This window comes from Hyalella azteca, unplaced genomic scaffold (genome assembly GCF_000764305.2).
Source record: "Hyalella azteca isolate HAZT.00-mixed unplaced genomic scaffold, Hazt_2.0.2 contig11426, whole genome shotgun sequence".
NCBI classification, from domain to species: domain Eukaryota; kingdom Metazoa; phylum Arthropoda; class Malacostraca; order Amphipoda; family Hyalellidae; genus Hyalella; species Hyalella azteca.
In genome coordinates this window covers 158,663-179,243 of record NW_025941425.1, presented here as the reverse complement: position 1 = coordinate 179,243, position 20,581 = coordinate 158,663, and the positions used below count along the sequence as shown (strand labels likewise).

General features: G+C 37.3%; 1 protein-coding gene across 1 annotated transcript; it reads right to left on the bottom strand.

The window, feature by feature from the left end:
* Positions 1 to 3,346: 3,346 nt before the first annotated feature.
* On the bottom strand, positions 3,347 to 20,042 carry LOC108677349 (protein disulfide-isomerase A5). Its single transcript, XM_047882829.1, has 13 exons — positions 19,957 to 20,042; positions 18,983 to 19,054; positions 18,251 to 18,400; positions 17,282 to 17,296; positions 16,323 to 16,543; positions 13,679 to 13,772; positions 13,071 to 13,148; positions 12,133 to 12,237; positions 10,322 to 11,215; positions 9,350 to 9,482; positions 8,214 to 8,413; positions 6,808 to 6,997; positions 3,347 to 5,448 (listed from the first exon to the last, which is right to left on the bottom strand). The coding sequence occupies exons 1-13, from the start codon at positions 19,999 to 20,001 to the stop codon at positions 5,159 to 5,161; spliced, it is 2,487 nt and encodes an 828-aa protein (XP_047738785.1). The 5' UTR covers positions 20,002 to 20,042; the 3' UTR covers positions 3,347 to 5,158.
* Between the last annotated feature and the right edge of the window lie 539 nt (positions 20,043 to 20,581).

The following is a 20,581-nucleotide window of genomic DNA, read 5'->3' as shown; positions in this document are numbered from 1 at the left end:
CCACTCTCTATACTCTACAGGAACATGGGTAGGAAAGTGCGTCAACATTGGAAAAGACAACTCATTTATTTTTCCTAGTGCTGAATATGTTCATTCACCAGCCTGGCATTTGGGAGCGAAAATAGACTATTATCTATGTAAGTGTAGTTAGGCAGAAGTTCTTCATTTATGCACGTTTGATTGAAGACCAGATCGTACTTTTTATTAACAATTTTATTGTTTTTTTTTTTCAATAAGCCGAACAAAATTACTTGCAGGTGCTTGGAGATCAAAAATCAAGCAAGAAATTTTGTTCAGCTTATTGAAAAAAAAAGCAAAAAGAAAATTATTAATAAAAAGTATGCTCTGGTCTTCAATCAAACTGCATAAATTATCCAAATATGACCAACGCCACGTCAGGTTCACCACTAACTCGATAATTTGGACATTAATAATAATATTAATATATTAATAAGCTTTATATTAAATATAAAGCTTAAGACAACTCCGGTACCGAGGGGGCGTTAAACCCCTTCGTTCTCATCACACGAAGCAAGCTACACTCAAACAAATATTTAAACTTTGTCCAATACACTTCTTGCTCGTGCGTGGGACACACTGACCGACGTTTGCGCAACAAAATGAAGCAAGTGTGTCAATATTCGGACAAGATGGCCATAAACTTTTCTGAGTGAAAGGGCAAAAATTACAGGAGTAATGTAATTAGTAGTGAATGATAATAATTTATTAATGAATAATATATACGTACATTCCAGAACATTCACGCCTACGATAGTAGTAGTGAGTAGATGCGCCGTGTGATGCGAACTGCCGTGCGGTGAACTTTTACTACACGATACATTCCAAAAAAAGTTAAGAGATCGTAAGTTCATCAGCCAATCATTGACGGCCTTTCAAGCAAAATCCACCAGTCATAGACAAGAAAATAGAGCGTAAGTACTTACGTTCACTAAGCGAGTTTTGAAAGTATGGCCCCACTGGGACTTAAAGCACAATAATCTCTAAAATATGTCAGGTAGGTTTTTATTGTAAGGAAGCACGGTACATAAAAGCCACCTTCAAGTATAACCGCGCAATATTTAGTATGTCTATATTAAATATTAAAACTTTACTTCAAAACGGCAGCGTTCCTGTCAATGATTCACGCTGGTTATTTTCAACAGGCATCTATGATCATCAACACATTAGTTCACTGGGCATAATTTTTCTTTATCTACGATGAAAAAAAAAACGAAATTTCAACATAAATTATACAGGATATAATTCAAATAAATTATCAGTTGTCCATGTTTGTTCGATGTTATACTAAATAAATACAACTTAAAGAATGCTGAAGAATGTCGAGGTGAAGCTCGATTGTTTATTCAGAAGTGGTCGTCGTCATTCAAACCCAAGCACTCAAGAAACAACGGCTGATTAACAAAAATAATTGAATCTTACAATAGAAAAGACATAAGAAATAAATAAGATATTAGAGTCGCTGCGAATAGGAATGAGATTTAGATTCGAAATTTTTTTTAGTCAAAACGATAGCTAAAATCAATCTTTGCGCAGCGAAGCTAATAAGACAGTAGATTCGCCGCGAATATGCATGAGAGTTAGACGATACTTTTTGTTTGTCAAAACGATAGTTCAAATTAATCTTTACACAGTGTAATGATGTCTTAAAGACTGATGTCTATGTAATCAATCATAGGTATGAGGTCGACTTGTGAATGCGTATTGCGCTCGTCAAATGTGAGTCAAAGCCACAAGGCAGTTAGCTTCCTCTGCATTTGACGGCTGAAACTCAAGAAATTTGAAAAGAAGAAGGAATTTTCTCTAGGATATGATGGTAATTAGCCAATGAAGCTGGTATGATGGTAATTAGCCAATGCCAGAATCGCTGACCATGCAAGCGCTTGATTCACACACAAATAATCGATATTCGCCACCGTCTCATGTAATTTTCAAGCTAACGCAGCATTGTTAAAAAACACAACTTCGCACAAGTGATATTTTGAACACGAAGGATAGGTTAGCTAGTTAGTTTAGTTGCCACATGTTTACTAGCGCTTCAGCTATCTAGCTATCTCGTACCGAAAGTCAAGATGAACGTCACCAACGTGGTGGAAGGTTTCGATTAATGAAAGTTTCTTAAATAAAAAAATCGTTCATCACTCACAAGGGGCGGAAGATCTCAATTGTGCAGCCCGCTGAAGCTGGCGTGAAAGAAGCAGCGCAGCGTTAGCATCTCGAAGAAACGAAGTGACAAGGAGGGACAAATGACAAGGAGGGGCAGGTAATAGTAGTAGTATAATGGTTTACTAGCGCTTCAGCTATCAAGCTATTTCGCACCGAAGTTCAAAATATAACATCGCCTTCAAGGCGGAAGGTCTCAATTATTCTAAGTCTCAAATTAATCATCAATCGCAAATTTATAATGATTTCATTATATTATACAATCAACCCATAATATTGTTCATTCAATAATATACATTAAACGAACAAATCGTCACCCACAAGGGGCGGGAGGTCTCAATTGTCCAGTCCGCTGGAGCTGGCGTGAAAGAAGCAGCGTTACCATCTCAAAGAAACGAAGTGACAAGGAAGGACAGGTGACGCTTACACGGGACGTCGGCCGCCCGCACGAGAGAGACAGAGAAGGGAAATGCAAGGAATCCTACCTACATAATAACTTAATGTAAAGAATCCTGCTTACATAGTAAATTAATGTAAGGAATCCTACCTACATAATAACTTAATGTAAGGAATCCTACCTACATAATAACTTAACCCCACAACTGAGACTTGCAGTCAGACACCGCGAGCTCAGCGGTGGGGCGCTCAGGAACAATCCCCCTAGGAGCGCGAGATCCCATAGGACTTCTGACGAGCACAGACACACGTCAGAAGTCCTCAATGAGGAGGAAGGATTAGGGCTCATGATATTAAATACTTTGTGACATATCGAAAAATTGAAATATTTGTGTATGAATCGAGATCAATATTTTTTTCCGTCCTATATTAGGAAAAAATGCCGACACTGATCGTTGCTAGTTCGATTTAAGAGATTCCGACATGAATCGTTTGAATGCAGAAGCAAAAAGCTCTCATCTTCTCATTGAAGCCGATCTAAAATTGACAGATTCTCAACGGATGTTATGCTATAAAACTAATTAATTCAATAAACTTATAACTTATCTAGTTGCATATTAAAAAAATAACAGATATCATAGATTGAAATAAATCATGGTGTTGACAATCAACAGTGAAAATATTGTGTTCAATGAACAATTCATATTAAAAAAAGTGTACTTAATTGCGCCTGCAGTTAATTCCTTATAATAGAGAGGTTCATCTTTACTTACTGTGACAGTTACGATGAATTTGTAACACACATTGTCACCCTGTGTAACTCAACTCCACGTCGCTTCCTTAGTAATAAGTTTTAATTCAAATAAAAAAATCTTTTAGCCTTTCCAGGGAACACATTAAAATAATCCTTATTACATCAGTACATCGTTTCATAATAATTACGCTCAGCTGGCTGCTAAAAGTTTATTCTAAAGTTAGAAAAATAGAATAAAAATCAGTAAAGCGTAAATAAAGAGCTGCTGAACGTCGCACCTGAAGGAAGCACTTGAAAACAACAAACGTTGGAGTGAAATAAACATAAAAATAACACAAGGTTCATCAATAAATACTAAGTACGCCTGTAGACGTTTCGTCAACCTCGTACAACGAAGAAAGAGGTTGGTCTTGTAACACAAAATTTAGATTTAAATCAAGCAGATTTTGAGCAGAATGCAATATAATGCACAGGTTATGGAAGAGAAGTGTTAGAAAGAGTGTTGTACATGAATGAATTATACAAATGGAAGAAAAGCGTTATACAAATAACGCTCAATACGGAAGAATACACTAGATGAACATCTGAATGAATGAGGTGAATGGTTAGCCTATCCATTCAATTTGTTGGTATTTTTCCAAGTATTTACCAAAGGTAATAAAGAAATAATAATCATCTTTAACAACAACTGTTGTTCAAGACTGTTGTTGAATAAATAATAATCTTCAACAACTGTTCATTTACGCTATGGAAGTTAAGTTCAGCATGAAGTTATCTGGTAATGAAACAGGACTTGAATACCAAGACTACGGCGGTCTTTGTCCTTAATGTTCCATGCTGGGCGCGTTATTTGAACAGTGGAAATATTTCGCACATTTCAATGCTGTTCAAAAGTACGTAGCAAAATATTGCTCTGCAAATAAATAAAAAGTTTGTTCATTACGACATGGGTCGCACTTCAGCACCATTTCGACTATTGCAATCTAACTATTCATACTGCCATTAGGGTATCGCAACTTTATTTGTTCAGTGAATAATAAGGAAGTTTCGGCCAGACTTACGTCATAATGCCATGAGTTTAGGAACACTAAATGTACGCTAGTATTACACTTATCTCGCTAGTTAAATTATTTATTTTGTGTTTCCTTGAGACGAAATACAGCAAAGAATCATACTAATTTGTTCAACAATTCGCGGTTTCTTTCAAGAGCCATTCGCAAAATGCATAACAAATAGAATACAACGATGCAAAATGCATTATTTAAAAAAATCTAATAACTGATTATGGAGACAAAATAACCGTATCAGGAAAACATCTTACCATGTCAATATTAAACAGATTATTTTCAAAAATGTGTACCATGTCAAAAGAAGACTTAATTGCTAGTCAATAAATAGATATTGTGAGAAGAGTTAGGTTGTCTCAAGCTACCTCATCTCGGTTACTTGCTCAGGCAGGCTTGACTAAGTTAGCGCCTTGAAAAGCTTAGCACTCGTCATACACTAAGAAGTCCAAACTTCTTTGCAAGAAGAATTCTCGATAAAGAAAAATTAAGATATTTCATCTTCCTCGTTAAGATCTTAACAGACATTCAACTGCCTTTTCGGTCACATAAGCATCGCTCTTACTAAGAGCATTAAAGGAGCTGGAAGAATATTCCTCGATAAGATCTTAACAGACATTGAACTGCCTTATTCGTATCATAAGCATCGCTCTTACTAAGAGCATTAAAGGAGCTCTCATTGGAAGAATATAGAAGAAGCTCTTACTATAAGAGTAGCAAATAACAAAGGAAGCCTAGCAAGAGCTTGCAAATGACGTGGCTTTCACAGCTCATCTTTACGCTCAGCTGACGCGTGGTCAACAGAGAGGGCGTGTTGCTCCCTGACGAAGTTAACGATGGCCTGACGTGTTCTCTTGCCGCTGTAGTCGGCGACTTTAATGCCGTTGACGAAGTAGAGGAGCGTGGGAAAGCCCTTGACGTCGTACTGTGTTGCCAGGGCGCGTTCCTGCGTCGCGTCTACCGTCGCCAGGAGGCCGGCGACGTTGCCATCAGAGGCCAGGTCCTTGGCAGCCAGCGCGTAGTCCTCCTTCATGGCCTTGCAGTGACCACACCCTGCACGCAAAATCTCTTACAATATTCCATAAAAATACAGTGAAAAAATATACCTCAAGGTCCATACTTTCGAAAAAAGTTAAGAGATCGTAAGTTCATCAGCCAATCATTGACGGCCTTTCAAGCCACTCTTTTAAAAACAGTTAAGAGATCGTAAGTTCATCAGCCAATCATTGACGGCCTTTCAAGCAAAATCCACCAATCATAGACAAGAAAATAGAGCGTAAGTACTTACGTTCACTTAGCGCGTTTTGAAAGTATGGCCCCTGTACCATCAAGTGGGTGACTTCGGCCACCGGGGGTGACTTCGCCCACCACTACAACAGAAACAAATGGCAGCAAAACTAAATAATAAACGTTGGCCAAAGTCACCACAGTCACTTTGACCAACGTTTATTATTTTGTTTTGCTGCCATTTGTTTCTGTTGTAGTGGTGGCCGAAGTCACCCCACTTGACGGTACTCACTGCAGCGAGTGACAGAGAACGCATTTTCTCGTCGACGAAAACGTGAAGTCACGGACGGACAGACGGACGGACATGACGAGCACATTAGCACCTTTTTTCCATAGATGAGAAAATGAGCTAAAAAGTGAAAAAACGGTCTCACTGGCGTTCTAGTAACCAGTTGCCCCGTGAAAATAAACCGTTTTGCGTTTTTTTTAGAGGATACTCGGGTTTGTAGCGTAAAATTGTAATAAAAACGGCAACACGGTGTTTATTTTCACGTGCCGGCCGGTTACTGAAAAGCCGGTAATACTGTTTAACGGTGACTTTTCTAACAGTGTAGGGTCGTAAAGTTAGCGACTTTCTGACCGCCAAGTTCATGCACCTTCTCGGTGCTGGTTTATAACATCAATATTAGACCTTTATTCATTCTTATACACAGTTAATTATTTAAATCATGGCCAAACTGTGGTAAGCGGGCCGCGCGGCTAGGTTCCATATGGCCCGCCGAGGATATCTCGTAATTCACCATAATGTGTACAAAAATCGGGCGTGGCGTTTATTTCTGGTTACGCATGAACTATAAACAGTAAATGGGCGGGACCGGCCCGCGAAAGTTTCAGAAAGCTTGCTCTTGGTCCTTGGTGAAAAAAATTTGGAGGCCCCTGGTATAAAAAATAAGAATAAAAAATTGATGTCACTTACCGGTATTTGCTTAAATCGCAAGTTAACTAAAAATTTAAAAGCAAAGAATAGTCCAGAAAAATTCATATCTTTATAGAAAACGTTTTCTATAAAGATATGAATTTTTGTGGACTATTCTTTGCTTTTAAATTTTTAATAACGATAAAGTAACTCACTGTACTTTGTCGGAAATCACAGTACTTCATCTACACACCAAAAATCAAACTTACATGGAGCATAGAACATGACCAGGGCGCGGCGCCCCTCCAGTTTGGCCTGGAAGTCGTGGGCGCTGAGGTGCAGCAGGGCGTCGCTCCCCTCCAGTGATGCCCACTCCTCAGCAGGGGACTTGGGGGGCGCAGCAGGGGGCAACACTGGGGGGTTCTCGGGGTCCTTCAGGAACGCAATGAAGTCAGCTTCCTGCAACACGGGGAATGAGTGAGTGGTCGTCAAGTGTTAGTGTAATGTCGTCAGCCAATCACCGGCGGCTTTTCAAAATTAACTCACCAATCACTGGCAGCTTTTCAAAATTCACTCACCAATCACTGGCAGCTTTTCAAAATTAACTCACCAATCACCGGCAGCTTTTCAAAATTAACTCGACAATCACAGACGAGATATCAGCCACTACTATTTAAGCCGCGACATTAAAGCGAGTTAAGACAATGCGATCCCAGGTATCAGGCGTCAATGTGGCGGAAGGTAGGTAGGTATTATTGCATTCCAAGTTTAAGGGGGCCAGTTCTCTTGTGTCAGAATATAAATACTAATTGATACCTAGCACCATATTGAACCAGGTGGAAGTCTAGTAGCCATTTCAAACTATTGTCAGTTTGGAAAGGATCTGATTGAAAGACCTGTTTTCAGATCTCCTGTGGACAAGTCACAATAAAACAAATAGAAAAAACTTTTAAAAACCACGTTTCCTTAACGGACAAAAAAGAAAAACATTTACTCTTACATAACATTCAAGTTATGTAAAATGTTATGTAATGTTATGTAAAAGTGAATGTTTTTCTCTTTTGTCCGTTAAGAAAATGTGATTTTTAAAAGTTTTTTTATTTGTTCCATTTCACTGTTTTTAGTTTTGTAAAAACCAGAAAAACGTGGTTTTTGAAAATATTTTTTCATATTTATTCATTTTCTACTTTTTAGTTAGCAATTTTAGCAATCCAAATCAATTTTCAGGGTTGGCAAGTGTGGATGTTCGAGAAAAAACTCAATTCCAAACCGTGAATTTTTAGTGTTTTCATAATTTTTATTTTTAATTAAAAAATTAAATTATTATTTCTGACGATCAAATCTTGAATTGTTAGGCAGCATAAGCATGCATGCCAAATTTCAAGTTTCTAGGATGATCAGAAGAGCTTTAAATTAAGGTCTGAATTTTTGATGACAGACAGACAGACACGAAACGAAGCTAAGAAAAACGTGGTAAAAAGTACAAGAATCGCCGACAGGCCACATCAGGCCTCCTCTTCAGTGCCGACATCACTATGTTATGTTAATTAAATAAGTAAAAGTAGCGTTTTTTTTCCTGGTATCGTTTCAAAACAATCCCTACACGCCAGCCCAGCCACTCGTCAGCTGCACCACTCACTAGTTCCTCCTGCCACTCCCGCCCCTCGCCACTCACAGTGCGACCACCCGTGTAGGGCTGTGAGGTCTTGAAGTAGTTGAAGTATCTGAAGGTGGGGTAGCTGGTGACGCCGTAGCTGCCACACAAGCCCTGCTCGGCCGTACAGTCCACGGCCGCCACCGCCACCTTCGGGTCGTCCCTGAAGTGCACGGCGGCCGCCGTCAGCTCAGGCTTGGCGCGCTTGCAGTGACCGCACCCTGAGCCATGAAAATTTGGTTACCAACAATTAGGGAGAAAAAAATACTGTAACACTTCAATTTAGAAATTAATTCTGGTCACAGTAAAAAAAGACTCAGTTAGTAACAATTTAGGTGATAAAGACCATAACACTTCAATTTAGAAATTAGCTCTGGAAATAGTCACAAAACTCGGTTACCAAGAATTAAGAAAAAATAATATACTTCAAATTAGAAATGAATTCTGATCACAGTAAAAAAAATTCAGTTACTAACAATTGAGGTGATAAAAGAGCATAAAGCTTTAATTCAGACATGCACTATGTGTACATTCACTATCGTAATTTAGGCATTGATACAAGATCAATACAAAAACATGGTAAATGAGAAATGGTTCAACTTTTTCTTCAGAAGACATGATAACATGAGGTGAAACAAGAAATGTGTGAGTTAAGTTTGACAAACATGTTTTCCTTTTCAGGAAATTAAAGCTGCAGAAGTATCAATTTTAACAACGTTAATATTGATTTATTGAAGTAATATTGCAAGTGATCTTGACATATGATGAAAGTACTACAGCAAGCGATGAAAAATAAAACCTGGGGCACAACTTAATATAATGAATAACTGGAGAATGAGACTGACTAGAAGAGATTAAGTGTATTAGTGTATTAGATTAAGAGTATTAAGAGACAATGAATGACTAGAGAAGGAGACTGACTAGAAGAGATTAAGTGTATTAGTGTATTAGATTAAGAGTATTAAGAGACAATGAATGACTAGAGAAGGAGACTGACTAGAAGAGATTAAGTGTATTAGTGTATTAGATTAAGTGTATTAATGAATGACTAGAGAAGGAGACTGACTAGAAGAGATTAAGTGTATTAGATTAAGAGTATTAAGAGATAACGAATGACTGGAGAAATGTATCAAGTGCAGCTAAGTCTCGCTGCTCACAAGGTGCATAGAACATGACGAGGACATGTTTCTTCTTCTTAAGGGAGGACTTGAAGGACTCCTCCGTCAGGTGCAGCACCTCTGACTCCATGGTGCTCCAGGCGGCCTCCGGTGGGGGTGGAGGAGGTGGCTCCTGCACACGAGCAGTAACAATGAAATGTATAAAATATATTTTATATATTTTATAAAAAATATAAATAAGTAAAAAAATATATATTTTATCAGTATAAAATATATTTAAACAAATATTTATTTGAATATATTATCGAACATGCACACGAGCGGTAACAATGACATGTAGGTGCTTCAAACTATAATATATTTTATCATATATATATTTGAATATGTTATCGAATCATACAAGCAGTAACAATGAGATGTAGGAGCTTCAGTATGAAATATATTTTAGCAAATATATATTTGAATACATTATCGAAATGATGTATGAGCTTCAGGATATAATATATATTATAGAATCTAACAATATTATATTCCTTTCTATAACTTTATTTCATTCAATAATAATTCTATTCTGTATAATTTTCTCAAAATATTATATGGTAGACAGAACCGTTTAAGGGGTGCAGAAGATGATAAATCATTAATTGTTAGATATAAATCAGAATATAATATATACCTATTAATATTATATTTCATTCTATAATTCTATTCTATTGAATAATAATAATTCTTTTATATAATATTCCCATAATATTATATTTTAGACAGAACAAAGACATCATATCTTAGACATTTTAGACATCCAGGGGATGGTAAATCATTAATTATTAGATAGAACAATCCTAAAGGTAGAGGAAGGGAAAACCAATAAATAAAGATTAGTGTCAGTCATGTCAGAGGTACCTAGCTGGGAAATCGAGCATTTTTTTTTTTGCAAGCGGGTCAACAGTTAAAATTTCTAGAGGCTCCGCAGTTTAATTTTGGTCAAACAATAAATCTTTGTTCCACCACCAGGGCCCCAGCACCCCTCCACAACAGGGCCCCACANCGGGATATTGAGGTGGTGGTAGGTGGGTGGTGCGTGATATTGAGGTGGTGGTAGGTGGGTGGTGCGTGATATTGAGGTGGTGGTAGGTGGGTGGTGCGTGATATTGAGGTGGTGGTAGGTGGGTGGTGCGTGATATTGAGGTGGTGGTAGGTGGGTGGTGCGTGATATTGAGGTGGTGGTAGGTGGGTGGTGCGTGATATTGAGGTGGTGGTAGGTGGGTGGTGCGTGATATTGAGGTGGTGGTAGGTGGGTGGTGCGTGATATTGAGGTGGTGGTAGGTGGGTGGTGCGTGATATTGAGGTGGTGGTAGGTGGGTGGTGCGTGATATTGAGGTGGTGGTAGGTGGGTGGTGCGTGATATTGAGGTGGTGGTAGGTGGGTGGTGCGTGATATTGAGGTGGTGGTAGGTGGGTGGTGCGTGATATTGAGGTGGTGGTAGGTGGGTGGTGCGTGATATTGAGGTGGTGGTAGGTGGGTGGTGCGTGATATTGAGGTGGTGGTAGGTGGGTGGTGCGTGATATTGAGGTGGTGGTAGGTGGGTGGTGCGTGATATTGAGGTGGTGGTAGGTGGGTGGTGCGTGATATTGAGGTGGTGGTAGGTGGGTGGTGCGTGATATTGAGGTGGTGGTAGGTGGGTGGTGCGTGATATTGAGGTGGTGGTAGGTGGGTGGTGCGTGATATTGAGGTGGTGGTAGGTGGGTGGTGCGGGATATTGAGGTGGTGGTAGGTGGGTGGTGCGGGATATTGAGGTGGTGGTAGGTGGGTGGTGCGGGATATTGAGGTGGTGGTAGGTGGGTGATGTGTGGTGGTAGTGTAGGTGGTGAGGTGGGTAGGAAGCAAGAGGTTTGTGTGGCACGTCTGGTGGCAAAAGTTACCTACACTACTTCCTGGACATTTTTCCTGTACAGTTGGATAAACTAAACACGACGATAGTTCTCTAGTCATACCTCAGAACCATATCATAAATCATACAATATTATGATGTCTGAATGAACTTAATTCTCGCATTTGACATCTCTTGCGCTCTAATAATAATGCTGAGAAGGAAAAGACACTATTCTACTTTTCTCGAAAATAAAATAATTATGAACTATTAGCGATTCAACTCCATCACTCGCACCACCCTCAACGCATCACCTAGCTATGCATCAGCCTTATACCTAACACTTATGTATAACCACCCCGTATACTGTACTGTAACTCTCATGTATAACCATCCTGTATCAAGATGATTTATTTAGACAAATGATGTATTACTTATCCATCACGAACTTGGTCAACAAAGCCCTGCTATCAGGTAGAAATTTGAAACTAGAGGCCTAGAATTTGAAACAATATCCAACACCAGGTGCTATGGCTATAAACTAAAAAAACAGCGTTGGAACACATCTATGCGACAACATTTCTTCTCGCTTCGAGTCACCGACATGTGGAACAGCCTCCCTGATAGCATTGTTGACGCTCCGAGTATGAACATCTTCAAAAACAGACTAGACGAAGCTATGCAGGAGCATATGTTGTCTTAAAATGCCTAGCAAATTATGGACCAGGCAATAAGTCCAGCAGCTATCTCAATCAATCGTCAGCTGTGGAAAGATCGGGTTCCAAAGGCCGGATCCCTTGTGAATCAAGTCACGGAAAGTACATGAATCGGCAACGGGCCAAGGGCCTATTTCTTCAGTGCCGACACTTCTATTCTAATATATAGGTAATAAGTGAGGCGGCGCTTAACATGGCCGTCTAACACATAACTCAAACCCCCATGCATCACTCACCCCCTGGGCCAACAGCTGGCTGGCAGCGTTGATGTACTCAGGTTTGATGCGCTTGCAGTGGCCGCACCATGGAGCGTAGAACATCACCAGCACTGATGCCTCGCCCTGCGTCAGGCATCAACGTTACTAAATTGAACAATAAACTGCTTTCCTGGTCCCAATAATCATGAGGAAAATGACACGTGTTACTCGAGTCCATTGCAGCTACAATGAACTGCGTTCCTTGGGCCATACTTTCAAAACTCGCTAAGTGAACGTAAGTACTTACGCTCTATTTTCTTCTCTATGATTGGTGGATTTTGCTTGAAAGGCCGTCAATGATTGGCTGATGAACTTACGATCTCTTAACTTATTTTGAAAGTATAGGCCCTGGTCCTAATAACCATGGGAGAAATGACACGTGTTGTTACTGACACGTGTTCCATTGCGGCTACAATGAACTGCCTATCTAGTCCCAATAACCGTGAGGGAAATGACACAGCAATATCTGATTAAACAAGATAGGGGTAAATGCCACTTGGTTCTTGAGAGTTTAGCACAAATATGCAACTGGATCTGTAAATTAGAGTTCTGAACACCCAGATTTAATTTGACAAAATTTCTATGAGAGCACCACAGTTAAATCTATAATATATTTGTATCAAATGTACACATGTCAATTACTGGCCACATTTTTCATATTATTGAGTCTATGGCAAACGGGAAGTTTACACAAAATAGGAATAGATTGAATGCTACCTAGAATAAGAGTGAAACAAACTTTATGAAAATGATGTGAAGGAACTGATACGATCAAGACACACAATTGATATAAATCACATTAACCAAGAAGAAGTTCATAAAAACATTGATAGCAAATACTAGAAAGTAAATTATATATTTTCATAATAAATAAGCAATAAATTAATGATAATGAAACAATTCGACCAAATCCCTACCTTGATGAACGCATGGAAGGTGTCGCTGGTGAGGTGGTGAACGTCGCTGGCAGTGTCAGACCAAGACTCCTCGGCAGGCTGAAATATAATTACAATTTGACAATGTTGGGTAAAAAAGATAATGATGATAATTGTTGCATGTACTAATCAAATTCGAAAAGGTAATTAGCATGATAGCTGCTGCCATTAATGATCTAATTAAAAAAAAAGTGAATGAAAATAACTGCAGCATTAAATAAATAGTAAACTTGATGATGGAGTCATTTAATCCAGCAATGAGAGAAAATTATTACAACGCAGCACATACTTGAATTTGTTTTTAAATCTCCCACTTAACAATAATGGTCAATGTATATATTAGGTCACTAATGTATGAATAATAAAAGTCAAAATGTGAAATTTGAGCAATTAAAATTAAATTGCAGTCAAATGCATTAATTAAATCCATGAAAACTGGAATACAAATTAAAATGGAACATATATTATTCTTATTTCCTTAAAAAAATGAAGATGTGTACATTCAAAAACTTTTATTTTTACATAAACATCAAAATCAAGATCATTAACTCTAGGAAATTAAAAGTTTAGATATAAAAAGAAATGCTAACTTTCTGCGTCACAGGCTGCTCAGGGTTGCGGATGAAGCTGACGAGGCCTGCTTGCGTGTTCTCTCCTTCATACGTGAACTTTGCCTTGCCAGACCTGCACAAGTACGAGAAAATATTAGAGCTGAATGATAATGAATCAGACCTGGACACACTTAAGATTATCATTGCCAAATAGTATTGAGTGATGCACTCAAAGTATCCGAGAGTGGTGAAGCCAGTGATGTTGTCATTGTGTAACAAATGCACTCGTGTAACACAAATACTCATAAGTAACGCACTCGAAGTATACAAGTGTAGGGAAGCCCATGATGTTGAACTCGTGTTACACATGTAGGCAGGGTTGGCAATGATTAAATCAAAATGATTAAATCATGTGATTAAATCACTTAATTTTTTTATAAAAAAATCATGATTTTTTTGATTTTTTTCGATTTATTTGATTTTTTCATATATTTAAAAATATTGAGTGGCAGTCTTCAATTTATATTGAGGTATTGTTATTCATGGTACTATGAATGTCAAATTGGTATATAAACTTGTTGCCTTTAGTGTGTATTAGAAAACAATAAATTGAATGTTTTTGGTACAGAGGCATCAAGAGTGCAATACATTGTACGTAGCTAGCGGCTTAGCTAATTCTTATAAGGCTATAAGTAGTCTAACTATTTGACTATTTGTTATGTATTGATTACAATATACAATTTAAATGTGTTAGCTAGCTTATACAAGGTGGGGCAGAACTGATTGAACAGTTTTGAAGTAAAATAAAAGAGTAATGGAGGTACATTAAGAAGAAAGTTTATTTTCCTCATGATTAGCATAACATACCATTTAAAATACTTATGTTTTGAAAACAAATTAAACAATATCAGGAAGATGGGGTTTGTTAGCTGCATCACACTGTTAGAGTTGTTCTCGGAAGTTTCCTACAGCACGTTCACACATATGGCGAGGTATGGCCATAACCTCTGCTGCAATAATCTGTTCCCTTAGCTGTGGTAGGGTGTGAGGGCAACTTCTGAACTTCTCTTTTAGATGTCCCCAAAGAAAGAAATCGCAAATGCTCAAATCAGGTGACTTCGCAGGCCACTGTAAATCACCCCTCAGAGACACTAGACCTACGGGAAATATGCGTTTTAAAACATTGAGTGACATTCGGGCTGTGTGAGCTGTAGCCCATCCTGCTGGAACCACACGTCTCTCAATGCTTCATTTTCAACAATGTTTTCCATCATAGGCTGCAAGAAATTTTGCAACATTGCAGAATAGCAATTGGAATTCACTGTCATGGTTACTCCCTCCTCTGAGAACAACTCCAACAGTGTGTTGCAGCTAACAGCCCCCATCTTCCAGATATTGTTTTCAAAACATAAGTATTCTAAATGCTATGTTATGCTAACCTCTAGTAAAATAAACTTTCTTCTTTATGTACCTCCATTACTCTTTTATTTTACCTCAAAACTGCTCAATCGGTTCTGCTCCACCCTGTATATTAAGAGGTTGAGATTGTATTGACCTTTTAGGCAATTAGAAAGGTTTTCCACCCTAATACGAGTATTCTAATTGAAATATTTAATTTCAATCTTTAAATATGTGAATTTAAAACTAGAAACAAAACAAGTACAATTATAAGACTATATATAAAATAATTAAATGCAGTGAATGGATATAAAATATTTGAATTGTGCACATGTTTATTTCAAACAGTGTTAGCTTTTCTCATAACTTAAGTCTCGTTTCAAGTTGTATGAGGTTTGTTGGGTTATCGTTCAGTTTATGTTTAGTATTGGTTAATTGGTCTGAATTAAATGGGAACAGTGCAGTCAGTCACTCAGTCACTACTAGTCGGTGTGTATAGAAGGTAGAGTCTGGTAGATTTATAGGACATAAAACTAGTAGATCTATTGATAGTGCTGTGCACTGTGCAATCAGCTACCTATCTGTTATGTGACTCTTCAATATTTAGGAGATCTTCATTCCTGAAGTGTTTTTGTATATTGAAGCCAGTTAAATGGTCAATATTTAGCTCATTACCTTGCTCCATACAAACTTCACAAAGCTAATGAATAGACATAGTATCAATATTTGTTTACCTGAAAATCCCTAAGTGGTAAACACCACCTTGGCCTGTTGGCCATTATTGGAGGCAATAAGTGCCCTTTATAGCCATCTATTATGATCCATATACTGTTATTGTTAGTAGGCTAATTGTAACATAAAAAATAACACCCCAAAAAGGACAAAAAAGCTGAAAAAATAAAAAAAAATCAAATAAATCAAAAAAATCATGAAAAAATAAAAAAAATCATTGATTTTTGATTTTTTTAAAAAAATCAAAAAAATCGCCAACCCTGCATGTAGGTACTCATGAGTGACACACTCGATGTATACAAGGGACACATGTACTCGTGTAACACATGTACTCATGAGTGACGTACTCAAAGTACACGAGTGTAGGAAAGCCGGTGATGTTGTACTCGTGTAACACATGTACTAACGAGTGAAGTATACTCGAAGTATACAAAAGACACATGTACACATGTAGTCATGTACTAACAAGTAACGCACTCGAAGTACACGAGTGTAGGGAAGCCAGTGATGTTGTACTCGTGTAACACATGTACTACCATAATAAGTGACGTACTCAAAGTACACAAGTGTAGGGAAGCCGGTGATGTTGTACTCAGCCCTGGCAGGGGCGTTCTCAGGCTTATTAACGTCCATGGCAGCGAGGATGAGGCCTTCAGACTTCACTTCACTCGCCGCTGAGGAGTAGTCAGGCTTGAGACGCTTGCAGAACCCGCACCACGGCGCGTAGAACATCATAAGAAATGACTTCTTTGCCTTCAGTAACTTCTTCATAGACTGGAATATAAAGCAAAATTACAGAAATATAGTGCTTAATAGTTCAGAAAATCAGGAATGACTTCTTTGCCTTCAGTAACTTCTTCATAGACTGGAATATAAGGCAAAATTACAGAAATATAGTGCTTAATAGTTCAGAAAATCAGGAATGACTTCTTAGCCTTCAGTAACTTCTTCATAGACTGGAATATAAGGCAAAATGCCATAAATATTGTGCTTAATATTTCAGAAAGAAATTTTTTTTTCTCAACGTCATACTAAATAAGAGTGGTATGATAAAAGATTGAATTTTAACTTGCCACTTTTTTGCTACAAACATTAAGATTTTCTAGTCATCCCATTTTTAATTATCTTGGTTCAAGGAATAAATTTGTATTAATAACAATAAATGTTAGTGAGCTAAAGACCCTCGGGCCGCAGGTTAATTGATAAAATTATCGAAGAAGCATCCTGGAAACTTATGTTTGGCTATTCTGTTAATCAAGGGTGGTGATGCATAGGCATTAAACACACAATGGTTGAGATCATTGTCTTCAATCTCTCAACGACGAACCTAAACCCATTTTTTACATGTTTTGATGGGTGTTGTTTACAAATAATCTAAGTCCTAGGACATAGAATGTTTATACAACAAGAACTTACGTAAGTTCAGAGAAAAAGGAAATTAGATTAATGCAAGAAACAATGGCATGGGCTTTTCAGCCTTAGCTTTTGATACATGGCACATCTACAACTTGCCTGCTTGATCTTAATCTGAAAAGTTCAAACATTAATTAAAGAAGTACGTATCCCAAGAGAAACATTTATCTATATTTAATTGATCATTTTATTATCAACTTCTTAAGAATGTCCAAAAAAATTATAAACTTCCAAATTCAAGAAGTCCCAACTGCATGATCATCTTTATAGCCTCAATTGATTTATTTCAATATAAGAAATATATTTACCATACATACGTATACCTAACATATAACCATAACAAACATATTACTAACTATACCTACATTTGATTTATAACTATTGAAAACTACTTCTTGTAGCCTAAACATATCAGGGTCACTGACAGAAGAGTTCAATTTTTGTTTCATGTGAATCGAAGTGGAAAGAGAAATCAAATACTTTTTCCAACATAGTGATTAATCAGATTATTCACATGTTGATTGAAAAAAGCTGCTCAAAGTTCCATATTGGGGGAAAAATATCTATTTATTTTTCATATATTTGTATCAACTGTAGGTACCGAACATACAAAGTGTGATCAGGAAAGTGAGTAAACTATCAGCATTACATGATAAAAAGTAAAAAAGCCCCCAAAAGCCCCTTAGACTCACAGAAATATTATTAGACTCACAGAAATATCATTAGACTCACAGAAATATCATTAGACTCACNCACAAACCCATTGCAGTCGACAGGCATGATTGTTGCAGTTCCCAGCAATTCACACAAACCCATTACAGTCGACAAGCACAATTGTTGCAGTTTATTGCAATTCACACAAACCCATTGCAGTCGACAGGCATGATTGTTGCAGTTCCCCGCAATTCAAACAAACCCATTACAGTCGACAAGCACAATTGTTGCAGTTTATTGCAATTCACACAAACCCATTACAGTCGACAAGCATGATTGTTGCAGTTTATTGCAATTCACACAAACCCATTACAGTCGACAAGCATGATTGTTGCAGTTTGTTGCAAGTCACACATACCCATTACAGTCGACAAGCACGATTGTTGCAGTGCCCCGAAGGTCTGTGGACACGTGACTCAGCACAGTTGACAGCTCCCCAGTGAGTGCACCGTGGCTGTAGAGCACCAGGACATTGGTGCGTGTCCTCAGCAATTTCTTCCACTCCTGCATATGTAGAATATGTTATCCCCTGACATTTTCCTACTATTACAGAAATATAAGGACAAAAAAGTTTTAACTTGAGTCTCAACAAAATTTTTCCTCGAATCATGCTAAATAAAGCAACTAATTCATAAAAAGCACTGCAGAGATAGCTAACCAACACTTATCTCAAATGGAAATGTTTAAAGAAAAATAATATTTTGGTAGCAACACTATAAACAAATATCACAGATGACATCTCCTTAGGGGCCATTCCAGCAACTTTGGACTAATTCTCAAACAGTAATTGTGTTTAGTGAACACTTAGAGTTAAAGAAATGCCATTTACTCAAAAGCTATAATGTATATTTCTATAATAACAAGCAAAGTCAGGGTTAAGGAAGAAATTCAGGAGTTTAAAGCTTATGTAATCTTAATAGAATTAGCATGAAAGACAATATCTGTTTTGAATAAAAAAATATTTATCTAAACTTAACTGTTAATTATCTTAAACCTAGGAATCAGGAAGTTTTTTAACAGGTTCTAATTTAATTAACAAATCCATCCTTAAGAGTGCATATCTCATTAAAAAATATATATACCCACCTTAGGGTCACTGATAGATTCAATGTTGTTTGGAGGCTTCCCAGCCAATACTGCTACTAGCACACAGCAAACCTGAAAAGAAAAGGTGGTGTTAGTTTGCAATATTTTCTAAATTGTAGTTAGATGACTAAACAATACCATTCATATATAGCTATCTATAATTATAATATGCACTTGTGCGTCAGCTGGCCCAAATGAGGGCAGAGGCGCGATAGTCAGAGGCGGCGATCCATCGTGGCCTGGGACTGCTATGTCCAAAACAAATACCTACCAAGGATACTAAGGATGCAAGGGCAAATATGTAAACATTTAGTAAAATTTCTGTGTTGTGATAGTCAAGAGACAATATACATTCAGAATAGAAATTCCTGTAGAAGATGTGGGGGAGATCAAGTTTCTATAAAAAAAACCTAAAACTACTTGATATGTTTTCTCTTGTCAATTAATTCTCATATGAATTCTCAATTGTCATATCAATTTAATGGTCATAAATTTTGAATTTTCATGTGAATTTTACTTTAATAATTGATTGCACTCATCTTAAGGAATTTTGAACCAATAATGGAGCTGGACTTCTCAAATGATCTTAATTAATAAAGATTAATTTCCAATTACAGTGGTTCTTGGTGACAGAACAAGAAGTTATTTTCCAAACAATAACTAAAATTACTACAGCTCAAAATTAGCCTCCATAAAGAAAAATATTACAATAATTTTTGTCAGATAATAATTGCATCAGAATTTGAGTAAAAAATATTTGAAATAATTGAGTCAAAATAGAAATTTTTAATACATTTAGAATATTGTTTGAAGGTTCTTATACAAATGCCCCTCTTTCCACTGGAGGAGTTGGAACATGTTCCAGTGTTGGCATGTGTTATTTTTGATCAATGGTCAGCAGTCTTCATCAAATCATTCATAATCCTGTTACCGTATGGTATATTTTTTATAGTATATACAATACATATACTTACCAAGGCTAAGAGAAGGAGCAAGCAGCTCTTACTGAGCTGTCTCATTGTGTATATGTTCTCACAAACAATTTGAATATTAAAAAAATCTGAAATTATAGGAAAATACACATAATAGTCATAAAATGGCTAACAGGCCAATTCTCAGGTGACATATATATAAGTAGATGGAGTAATATTGAAATATCTCTGTCTGTCTGGACTCTGGTGACTATTTTTAGAATAATTTAAGTAAAATGTAATTGAATAACAAGCAAATTTTCATTTATTTAATACATGTTTTTAACTCTTTAACGACACAATTGAATGAAGATGTAAAAACAAAGGCAAATTACAATCAATAATTAAATTATGGAAGCAGGATCAGAGCAGAAGTCAAGTAAGATAATCTGAACAAGATGAGAGGAACAATGTCCAAAATAGAGGTGATGCTAAGAGATTTTAGAACTTGCAGGAGATGCTACTGCATCTGCAAGGACCCAAGGGAGTTACAGCCAAAGCTGATGACCAGGCTAAAAAAGAAGTCAACTTCTATATTAATAGCATAGCATCAAACCTGGCGATTGATTTGGACAAAATTACAACATGACCCCTAACTGGAAAATTGGGCAGAAACCACACTTAAATC